This window comes from Platichthys flesus, chromosome 6, assembly GCF_949316205.1.
Source record: "Platichthys flesus chromosome 6, fPlaFle2.1, whole genome shotgun sequence".
NCBI classification, from domain to species: Eukaryota; Metazoa; Chordata; class Actinopteri; order Pleuronectiformes; family Pleuronectidae; genus Platichthys; species Platichthys flesus.
In genome coordinates this window covers 7595173-7607519 of record NC_084950.1, presented here as the reverse complement: position 1 = coordinate 7607519, position 12347 = coordinate 7595173, and the positions used below count along the sequence as shown (strand labels likewise).

The following is a 12347-nucleotide window of genomic DNA, read 5'->3' as shown; positions in this document are numbered from 1 at the left end:
TCCTGCCCCACCTCGGTGCTTAGAATCAATGAAGGATTTCTTGTGTGGAGCGAAGACACAACCAGCCTGGTATGAATATTTACACACTTCATAGAGCCCCCCCATATCTGGTAATGGCTACATCTCACTTAGAAACCCTCGGCGCGAGAGGGGACGTGTTATTCATAAGAGGTTAAGTGAGCTGACCTGCTCAGATGCCTGCTTAATGGGAGACAGTCAATTAGACGCAGTACAGCAGAACAGCTTCCTTCCTTCCTTCCTTCCTCGCCAGACGACCGCAGCGGCCGAGTCACAGAGAAGGCACGTCTGCGAGCTGAACTCTCACAATGAGTGACACACAATCCCATATCGCACAAAGACACGAGGCATCTGGCTCGGTGATGAACGGAAAGGGGGTTTGCCGTGCTCGAGTGGGAAGTTGCACAAAGTCAGCAGCGACTTCTGCGGGCGGTAAAAAAAACCACGGAGGCTGAAGAAAGGCAGGTGTTCAGTGAGTCAGTCATTTCAACATGAGGCCCCCAGTACAATGCAGGGCAATGCAATCAATCTGGCTCAAATGAGGCTTATAATGTACGTGTTCTATTTACCTTTCTTGAGACAACGTTACACGCTTCATAAAACTTTAATTCACTGCAAGGACACTGTGTTGTTGTGCGTTGTTGTTTTTTTTTTACCCCTCCACCAACGCTGACACAAACGCACAAATTCACTCAAGCTGCAGTTACTGAACGCAACAAGCCCGGAGTGACAGCCTTCAGCCCCCGAGTCTCTAATCACCTGAAAACTAAATCTAGTCCCTTGCTGGGAAAATAAACCTGCACGGATGAGATCAGAGACAATGAAATGAACCCTGGTTGTCGATGCACGGTGTGTGTCTGTGTGGGTGTGTGTGTACGGCGCACACTCTTCAAGGACATCATAATCACTGGTATCACTTTACACGGACAGCTGCAAGGGATAGAGTACACCATCAACAGCGTGTTGAATGTGTAGTAGGTGATGGTGCGTTTACATCATCCGATACCTTTCATCCCTTTTCCTTTTTAATTTAAAAGCTGCTTCTTCTTTTTTTGTTTGTTCTTTGCAACGTGCTCAGCTCCAGCCGCTCAGCAGCAGGTGGATGTCCGCCTCCACTGCTCTGCCCATGCACCTCCCTAATATTTGTCCAAGTGGAGGCTGGCACGCCCGTGACCTCTGAAGCCACCTTCATGAAGGGCCCTTTTGATTATTAATGGGGAGAAGCTGCGGCTTGGCTTTTTCTTTTTCTATTTTTTTCTGCGACCTGGCCCCAAACACCACAGCGTTCTTTTCTTAGACCAGGATAAGGAAGCGATTGTTAATTTATGAGGCTTCTTCTTCTTCTTGTGGTATCAGGTACTGTGCACCCCCCATGGCAGGAGGGAGCAGGCAGGGTGCAGGAAGTCAGCGGATCAGCTGTTCAGGCAACTTATACACTGACCTCGTTGTGAGCCACAGACGACTAAAGGGTGTTTTATTCTGGTTTATCTGTATTATGTCTATTCTGGTGGGTTTATGGCCATATCAGGTTTTTATGGTGTCACTTTAATATTCCTATGATATTCCAGCAGGAGCTCCATGGGACTTTATAGTGATGTTACATTAGTTTATGGTGTTGTCTCCCGGGGTGTCGCTACAGTATTCATAAAGGAGGCTGTTAAATGTCCTTTTAAATGTCTTCGGGGACTGTTAGGTCTCATCCATCAGGCTGAGGCGACAGGAACGGCGAGAAAAGTAGAACAGACAAAAGGGCTCCTCTTACCTTTTCCGTAGTTGAAGTGGAGTTTGATGGTCTTGCCCTGGTTGATGTGCAGGTAGGTGAACCACACGGCCGAGGTGAGCAGAACCAGCAGCAGCAGGAGCTTGAACTGCTTCCGGATCTTCTTCACGGGGAAGCGCAGCATCCTGGCTCAAACATCCTCCGGTGGCCGCCCGGTGGAGAGTCGAAAACGGGTCCGGAAGGTGCAGTCGCTCCGGCGCTGCTGTGTGTCTGTGTGTGTGTGCGCGCGCGAGTGAGTGTGTGTTTTGTTTGTGGCTGTGCTCGACAGGACTCCCAACCCCCCGCTCGGTCACAGCGACAGCATTCCAGGCAGCGTGCGTAAAAACCGGGGAACTTTACGCGCGGCTCGTTCCTCCCTGATCCGCGGCGCGAAGGCAGCAGCAACTCCCCGGCGTGTCCTCAGACGTGAGTCCTGACACCTCGGTGGCAATCATCGCTCATGGGTGCAACTCGTTTCTCCCACCTTTGCCCCATGAATGACGAGGGTTGTAAAGGCTTCCTTCTCCCCCCACCTCCAACCCACCCACCTCGCAGTAGTTTCCAGGCAGCAGCAGCAGGGAAAAGGCTGCAGACCAGAAGCCGCTAAGTTCAGTGGAGTGTGACCCGGGGAACAAAATAGCAGTCCGGCGATAATCTGACACAAATCCCCTGTGGCTCAAGCCTCCGCTGACACCGCGACGCTGATTATTTTATCGGGCCACTTCCAAGGATCATCCCCCGGCCAGGGAAGCAGCAGCCACGGGGCGAAGTGTCAGAGAGGAGTAATCAAAGTTTCCATGTGGTGGAAGAGGAGGAGGAGGAGGAGAAGGAGGAGAGGGGATCGGACACTTCCTGCAGAGATGCTCCTGCACAGTTGATTGAATCTTCCCCCCCCCCTTTGAAATGAAATTAAAAAAGGGCCCTTCAGGAGAAATATGACCCGGGCTCCAGCTCCAGCTCCAGCGGCAGCAGGAGCAGCAGCAGCCCGAGGAACCGAAGGGCGAGTAAGCCGATCAGGGGAAGGCTGAGGTGTTAATCGACCAAATGTCACAGCCCCCGGAGGCTCCGGCTATTGTTAAACCCGCTGAAACTGAGACTCCGGGCGGCGGAGCTCAGATGGAGCGCGTTTATATTTGAGTCCCCGGAGAGGAGGGGCGATCAGCTGTCATCCTCCCGACACTCGGGCGGGCTCGAAGCCTAGAGACGAGGGAACATCTTAAATGCAACAACAACAAAAAACGTTAGATGAGAAACTGTGTGAGCTCCGTGGCGGAGGAGGAGAAATCAACTCGAGGATGCCCCTTCACCACGCGAGGTCCGGCGGAGCGGATCCTTCCATGTGCTCCGGTTCTGGTCCTCGCCGGCGCGGCAGGTGCATTTATTTCCACCCGGAGTGTCCGAGTCCCCCGCGGGGGGAGATCACAAACAAAGAAGAGCACATCCGGCCGAGAAACACGCAAACACCGACACCGTGCAGCCGTGTGTTGTTGTTATTCTATCGGGAGCCTCGTTCCTCCGTTAGAACGCCGCACTAGCATCGTCCACAAAACCCGCTCGTCACCGCGCACTGGGAGGGGAAAGCTGCAGCGGGGCTCCGGGAGACGCGTCGCGGAGGAACCGGCGGCGAGCTGCGATCCAACCCGGGGAGGACGTGTCTTTTTTGCTTGTTGTTGTTGTTTTGTTTGTTTGTTTGTTGGCTCCGACGAGAAACGCGTACGGGTTTCTTCCCTCTCGCCGCACAAGCCTCCTCGGTACGCCCATCAATTGAACATCTTAACGCTGCGGAGCAACCTAACCTGCGTGGACGGGGCGAGCCGCGGCGGCCAATAGCAGTCCCGCTACGGGTCCAGAGGAGGCGGGATGACGACTCCTGCGCTCACCGTCGCTTGGTACGAGCGAGCTCCGAAAGGCCAATGAGCGCCGCGCGCAGCCGGGGAACTTGAGAGGCTTTTTTCCCCTGCTCTCTCCCCGTCCCTTCCCTCCCAGTCGACCCCCCCTTTGCTAATTTGATAAACAATGATAAATCGTTTCTCAAGCCGCCTAATGAAGACTCGGAAAACAAGGAGCCGCTGCAGTGTGGATCGTTATCCTCTCAGGATATTAGAAGTTGTATCGGTATGGGAATAAAAGATGAAATACTAACTGTGCACAGAGATAATCTGTGATGAGTGATTTACACCTGCAGGGGAGGTCCTGTTTCACCCATGATTGTTGGTTAGTCTGCACCTTATTGATATTCACTATTGGCAAGTTTACATTACTGTTACAAGTTTGCATTACTGTTACAGAGTTTACTGTCACAAGTTTACATTTACTGTCACAAGTTTACAGTCGCAAGTTTACATTACTCTTACGAGTTTACATAGCATAACTTCTATATTTACACTTGGCGCTTGGAGAAACTCAATTTGGTTCTGATGTGCACATCTTGTGTCTGAATGACAATAAAGTTCACTTTGACTTTGTTTATGTGTTTGCAAGCGAGATTATGCAAAACAACAACTGAACAGATTTCTATGATACTTGTTGGATTAGCTATGGATCATGGAAGAACCCATCCTGCAGATCCACGGACAAAACCAGGATTTTTCTTTTAATTAGCCTTATTCATGGATATTGGAGACACACAAATCTGGCACATTTGACAAAATGATCAGTTCGATTCAATTGTCATATCCCGAGGCACTTTGCATAAGGTCGAAATCTTAAAATGATGGAGTAACACATCAGATCCCACAATGAGTGAACACTTTGGTGACTGCAGAGCCAGAAAACTCTCATTAAACTGGAGGCAACCTCCAGCAGAACCAGATGTGGGCGGCCATCTGCCTCGTGGGTGGAAACGAGGAGAGAGAGAGAGAGAGAGAGAGCTGATATCTATGAGTTCTTCTTAGAGGCCATTAAGGGGCCACAGTTTACACAGAGGGGCCAATTACATCCATGCACATTTCCTGATTTAGTGAGGTGCACCTTTAAGTCATCCCTTGTTTACTGATAGCTCTGTAGATTTTAGTAAAGGCACACATCATTGGACATATTTAGAAAATTGGTCCTTGTTCAAGCACAATGTTCATTTCAACAAAATCTTTGAAAATATAAGAAAAGTATTTTTTTAGTATTGTTAGTATTCATATTTCGACGGGGGGGCAGCGGCCCTCTGGTTCCCCCCTTTGGATCCACCTCTGTCTATGAGTCTGTGAACTTTGATGCAGCTCGATTAAATTTAAGGGGACTGGGATAGAGAAATGTTGGGTTGTCTGTTTCATTTGTTATCATTGATTATTATTGAACATTATTACACCCAGAGAGAATGGGATGGTTGTTTATTTTAAATTCTTATAATCTTTGAAAAACATCAGAATACTAAGGTTTCTGCTTTCTTTCTTTTTGTCTAATTTTCGTGATGATGGTGTCTTGTAAGCCTGTTTTAGGTTGAACGCATCATGTGAATGAGACAATAATTAAAGCCAATCAATAATTCAACTATTATACATGCTTTTTTTTTTAAGCTGAGTCCTCGCCCAGTTTTCTTCCCTTGGACTCAGGGTGTAGTCTTAATTTGAAAAAGCACTCTGATCCCTGAAAACATCAATCAATACACGGTTTTAATTTGGAGGTTAAAACAAGTGACTTCGCACTTTTTGTTGCTCAGGTCGAAACAAACGAATTAACACATAATGTGGCCTGTGATGCTGCGTGTGGCCAACACCCAGCTGTGCGCTCAGGACACGCGCTTGGCTGCCCCCCACTGGTCAAAACACAAAAAGAGCATCGACCCCTTCAAGTGATACCAGTAAAACACCTTGTGTTGGTTGTGTTCAAATGTTATGACACAAAACCCACGTGGAGAAAATAAGTGTACAAGTCTTTATGTCCCAGCAGTCTCACCCTCCACCCAAGTACATTGGGATTATTTCCATAGCCCTTCCACAGATTAAGTGCACACACAGGTTTACCTTTTAATATATCATGGACAAAATGCACCATACATGTGGTTCATCCGCAGTTTAATACATGTCCAATCATCCAGCTGTGGGCCCAGTAAGCTATTGATGCCATTGAGGATGTAGATGAAGGATCAAAAGGACTCGCAACCTGGCCCATGAAGAGTATGACCTCAATTTAGTTTGTCCCATCATGCAGCTGTGCCTTCTGAACGTGTCGGACCACAAACTGTAATCCCCCCCCCCCCTCCCCCCCAAGCCCGTCCTCTATGGATTAATAATGTAATCTTCCGAGCAAACACTGAGCGTAAATGAAATGCTTAGGTATTCATCTGGGCCCTATCGAAATGAGTGCTTAAGGAAATGACCTCAGACGTTTGTGCTGAAACAAAAACTTCACCTTGCTTATGGGCTGTTGCAGGGAGAACGGAGGGTATTTCATCACACACACACACACACGCACACGCACACACACACACTTTTGAAAGTCAAAAGCATGCAATCAAATAGTTTCATCTCTCCTGGCTGCAGGACATTATCGTTCTTTTCTGAGTCCCTGATTCTCTTCCTCTCCATGTTTGATCATCTGAGTTGTTTTGTGTCACACCGGAGACAAAAACAACTCTTGTTTTCTCCTCAGTCGGTACCTGATGCCCAGCCTGCATGCTCCCTCTGTTATTCCTCTGCCATCCGAGGGCAGGCAGGCATCCAAAGCACAGCGAGGGACCGGCACACTTTTAACTCACATTAAAGCCAGGTAGAAAGTTGGGCACACTGCATGCCTGCGTTTATTGGTGAGTAGCAGACAGGAGACGGTGTAAATTGGCTGAAGGGAAGGGTTTTATATTATTTGAAACACAGCCAGGCTCATGTCTTTTTCTCAGTTAAAAATGTACCACATGTCCCCCCCGTCATGCCTGCAGAAAGCATTTGGCATCTAGGTGCCACCTTCCAGGGATCCCAGAGCTTGAACCCAGGAGGAGCTGGTGTGTGGAGAGTAGATATGGAGGGTGTTCAAGGTGGGGGATGATAGAGAGGTGGAGGAGCTGCTGCTGCCTGCTGGGGTAGAGGCCGTGCCCACAGGGGAGGAGTGAACGTTCAGCTGCCTGTGACGGGTGTCAAAAGTGTGGGTTGTGATACCAGTGAGCAGAGCCGAAGGGTAAAGGACTCGGTATGCATGCAGCATCAACTCGGGGTGTGATGTTTTTTTTTTAATTTTGAGCAGAGAAGAGAAACTGGCTCTTTATGGAGGATGCCACGGCTTTTAATCAGCAATGGATCTGATTCAAGACCCGCAGCTTCCAAACATTTCACTCCTGAGACTTAATCCAACTCCTGCTCATCCGTCTTTGTTTGTGTCTGCCTGTGTCCCTCAGCCTGCGTCTCCTTCTGCTGCTATAACCTTCTCTTTTTCCTGGGCAGCTCGGCAGCAACCTGCAGGCTTTGATGAGAAGTCTGAGCTGAAATGTCACAGAGATTAAGGTTTTTTTTTTTGCCTCCTGCATCCCGTCCAGATCAGTTATGGCTTCCCCTCAGTGCCTGAGCCTCCCTCTGCCTCCCCAAGAAGGTGCGGAGTGGCATTTCTTTTCTGTTCCACTGTGCCCTATCAAATTCCCTTCCGGGGGAAATAACATTCCTCCACATTTAAGGTTGAGTAAGGAGGGAAACGGGAGATGGGGGAGAGGTGAAGGGACGGAAGAAGGAGGAGAAGAGTGGAGATGACGAAAAGATAAACTGAGGGGGAGCACGGATCAAGGGAGAGGAGATGATACTTGAGGAGCAGGATCGAAATGGGAAAACCAGTTTGCACAGTTGGGTACAGTGGTAGTATTCTTCTGTATTAACTTACAGGAATGCATTTTTTTCTCATTTAATTTGTTTGTTTATTCTTTAAGAACAATTCTCATGAGTCAACACACAAAATACAGCAAATTTCCACCTGTTGCCCCAAGACAGACAAGTAAATCTGAATTAAATAAAACAACTTATCTCATAAGATGTACACACCACTATGGATAATTCATGTGCGGCTGTGGCTCAGGAGTAACAGCTGATCGTCTACTGACCAGGGTCGGTGGTCACAATGATGTTTTTCTCAACATCACATATATACAAACATATATATCTATGTCATACAAAGTAACGGTAAATGTATGAAAGTGCAAATTCACACTCACACACACACACACACACACACACACACACACACACACACACACACACACACACACACACACACACTCACACACACACACACACACACACAAACACACACAGCCATTTCTCCATGACGTCAGAGCACACTACATTGACTTACATTAATTTCCTGGAATGATTTACGTTGTGGGGACTTTTTGGCCCTAGAAGGAAGACAAGCCACCATAACATATATACACAATCTCCCACAATATGAGTAATACCTGGGCCCCACACACACAAACACAGACACACACTTCTCTGCAGCTGTACCTTCCAAACACAGACAGACCGATTTGAAAATTGGATGTTTCTAGAGATGTGCGTTTCAGACAAAGTGTTTAACGTCACATAGTTACAGCAGCTGCTGAGCAGAAGAGCATTAACAGGTTGTACGTCTAGACAAAGTTAAGACTAACAACTCCAATCACACCCAAACACACACACACAGATCTTGTCAGTGGTGTTGTGTTTTGTTGTAGTGAGTTCAACCGTGCGCTGCATTCCAGTGTGAACAGACGACATGTCTAAACACAGCCCCAGTAAAAATAGCCCTGGTGCCAGCGTCACATCAACGTGTAACCAAACTGCGGCTCCTTCACCATCCTTAGCTAGCACCTGTGAGTTCTGCAGGATGCTGTAACAAGGAAGTGTGCCTTATCAAAAGACGTCACATGGATTAGATTTGTTTCTCATTCTCCAAAGCAACGACTGGATTCATCAGGAAGCCGCTGAAAAAGAAGCTGAGAACGACAGAGTCTGAATGTCCACGCTCGGCCTCCTTCAGGAGAAAGACCAGCGAATCACTCAAAGACAAAATCCAACCGAGTCATTAATTGTTTGGTGCTGTGAGTGTAAATGTGGAAGGAGAGAAATCTAGGTCATTTCTCCGTCATTAGTATGCCAGCCAGGTGTTGTGCAAAAGAGGATTAAAGGGAAGTAATGCAAATGGGGCTCTCTATGTCTATCTCTCCTTCTCTCTCTGTATCAATCCGTCTGATTCAAACCAAACCATTCACACTTAAGGGATCCCGCTGTCACCTCGCGCGCCACATCCATGACAAGCAGTCCGGACCTGCAGTGAAACGTTCATGCGTGACCCAGCTCTGATAACGAGCTTTCTTCAAGCCCATTAAACGGGGGGGGAATATTTCCAACATATTAAATCGGACACAGAGTGGGACCATATGAGTGAGGGACGGCACATGTGAGTCTTCAGGTATCTCCCCTGTGGCTGCTCCTCCAAGGGAGCAGAGTTTTTTAAATGGAGTGAATCTCATTTGCAAATATGAGCAGGAGGAATTGGTTCTTTATGGAAAATCTGAAGAATAGCTACTGATGAACTTGTTGAGAGCAAGAAGGAAGAGTTATCCTGAAGGAACAACAAACTTTATCAGTTTAACAGTGAGCTGGATATGATCTGTATGCAAAGCTCTAAAAATCCCCCAACCATATCACATCCGTTTACCATGTTTCGTGGAATCTCTGTCCGGTTGTTTTTCTGTAAATTGATAACAAATAAACAAAAGCTGATGTGATGATACCATGACAGCTTGATGAGAATATCAGTGGGCTCAATAATAAATAGACTGGGTTTTTCTATTCTATTTTCCTATTTTCTATTCTACATTAGCCCCAAAATGGTTCTAAAATTAACATGTAACTAACAAAACTAATACATACATGCACTGATCGTAGCTTAAACCTCAATAACCACTTTATTCTGTATTATGTGTAGTGTTTACATAGCGCGTGAACTTATTAAGGAAGAATCGTTAATCTTTGGTTTCATTTAATCAACAATATTTGAATGTGGTCCGATGATTCACAAAACTCTTTATTCTAACTATTATTAAATCATTTAAAAATAATCTAAACTAATCTAATAGTTCACTGGTCCAATTCACTTTTTACAGAACATAAAAATAAAATAATAAAAGAATTGAACAATTGATATTCAACTCACAAGGCTGTGAATGTATCCTACAGGGAATGATTCATTCACAGTGAGACAAGTGTCAATTATGCATGAAATGATCATGAGTTGTCTGGATCATAGGAGGACAGAGAAAATCAACTGACGAAAATAGACCGAGTCAACACTGACACAAAGTGTGTGCTTTCATCGCAGCTCAGAGTCTGAAAACATAAGAACAGCAGCATCTGTAACACAACATTGAATTTTCGGTTTAAATATTAGATGGTCCTAGTTTAGATGTCATGTTACATTTGAGGTTAATTTATAATTCAATAAAAAGGAGAAGAAGACAGATTTTTACCATCATAGTTAATAGATTTAGCACATACCTCTGCCAGGCCAAGGCCTCACAACCCTAGGGAAATGAAGGTGTTAGGAAGTGGGCTGATATTCTGCATCAAACTTGACTAACTCCTAGTTCTCAAAACCAGAGATACAAACAAAAGTTGAATTATTGAAGAAGGCAAGATAGAGCGGACGATCCTCACCTTGAACACCATGTGGTTCAGTGCTGAACAAGCTCCGGGCAGATTGTCTGAGCACTGGAGAGACAAACAGGGTCAAAGGCCTGCAGAGAATAATGATGTATAATTCATTTAGTATTGTTTAATCGTTGCATGTTGCATTTTGTAACGATGCACTGATACGAATGCAGAAAAGACGATGGGCCTCGGAGGCACAGCCTGCTAGAGAGCCTCCGTCACCACACGCCCTTTGGAGAATGTTAACACTCAGAGTTACATCGCCCGAAATGACCCCTGGTCGACCTTCAATCGACTGACCTGGGGGAAGTGTTTCCAAGATGATTTCATCTCTACAACACATCAGAGCCTTATTCGTCCAGAGACGAGACCCAGCAGGTGTTTAAGCTGAATGCCCAAGTACCAGCTCATCCGCCAAAAAGGAGCCGAGAAAACCAGGGGAACAGGCCGAGCTGCTGGGATCACGCTGGGAGGGGAGCAGCGTGCGGATTAGCAACATCACAAGAGGAGACATTTGGGCTGGAAAGCGGTTGAGCCGGGAACCTGGGGTGCAGACAAAATCTGCGAGGAAGAAAAGGCTTTGCTGTAACAAGTAAGTTTGGTTGTACTGTTTCTTTTTTCTTCTGGAGTATAGAAAAACACATTCTGCAATTTGCCTGCTGGATACAGAGAGATGAGGGATGCTGAGCAAAGAGGCAGAGAGGGTGTGAGGGACGTTCTAGTGTTTCACCTGCAGCGACACAGCAACGTGTTCAACGCAGTGTGAAGCGTCACCTGCTGCTTTCTTTACACCGAACCATCAGTGAGTCGATCGCTTGAAAACAGAGAATAACATGTACACAACAAATCAATCTCTACACAACGTGGAGTGTCTCTGCTGCAGGAAGCACAGAAAATATCATCAGAGGTTAATGTCAAGGTTTTTTTTTTTCCTTTTTACTTATAAAGTGAGATTTTGCAAGAAACAACAGTTTTTATTAACAAAGGTTTGATCACACTGAGCTTCATGTGAGTTTTATACGATAACCTCAGGTAGATACAGTGGGGTGGAGGAGGAGAGGGTCGTCCACTAACCTGAAGGTTCGATCCCCGGTAGTTTGAACCCCAAACGGCCCCTGATGGCGGCTCAGAGAGTGTATGAATTGTGTGAAATAAAAAGTGCTGTGGGTGTATAATTTTCTGTGCATGAATGGATGAATGTGACTTGTATTGTAAATCACTCTGAGTGAATATCATACGTGTGATATGAATAGAAAAGTGCTTAATAAATACACATGTACCATTGAGTCCATTTTAGACATAGATATTGACATGTGTAAAGATAAATATAAAGATATGGATGTATTGACATAAATATAAATAAGAATATTGATATAGATATGAATAAAGATATAAATATAGATATATCCATGGGTACAGATACTTTCTAGTATATTGATACAGATACTGCATTGTGCAGTTATAATGTGTCCTATGCTTATATGTGTTTATTATGTGTAGCCAAAGATGAACACTCACTCAGTTCATCAGTGGTACGAACGCAACGCTTCATCTCACACAGCAGGTGTGTGTGTGTGTGTGTGTGTGTGTGTGTGTGTGTGTGTGTGTGTGTGTGTGTGTGTGCGTGCGTGTGTGTGTGTGTGCGTGCGTGTGTGTTAGCGTCTTAATTGGATCTTTTGTAGCAGCCTGTCTTGAGGTAAAGAACCATTGTAGTCACAGTTGAAAGGAAGACGATAGAGCAGAGAAAGAGCACAGTACGAGCAGAGGAAGGAAGTGTGACTCATTTTTCGATGCATTGCTTCTGGAAACACAAAACCTAACTTACCACCGAGAAGTAGTTAGGACACAATGTCCGTAACATGCTCCTCTGGTGCATCCTCCTTCGCGATATCTGATTACACTGCAGGATATTAGCAGTATCAGTGTGAGAGTGCAGAGAGAGGCTGGTGAGGATTGTCCTCAGTCCCGCT

At 46.1% G+C, this 12347-nt stretch overlaps 1 protein-coding gene across 1 annotated transcript in view; it reads right to left on the bottom strand.

The window, feature by feature from the left end:
• b4galnt4a (beta-1,4-N-acetyl-galactosaminyl transferase 4a) overlaps positions 1 to 3985 on the bottom strand; it is a gene marked incomplete in the record, with an annotated part of 125044 nt that extends 121059 nt beyond the window's left edge. The window contains 1 exon segment of the mRNA XM_062390761.1: positions 1781 to 3985. Coding sequence (XP_062246745.1) covers positions 1781 to 1922 — 142 coding nt within the window.
• Positions 3986 to 12347: the final 8362 nt, after the last annotated feature.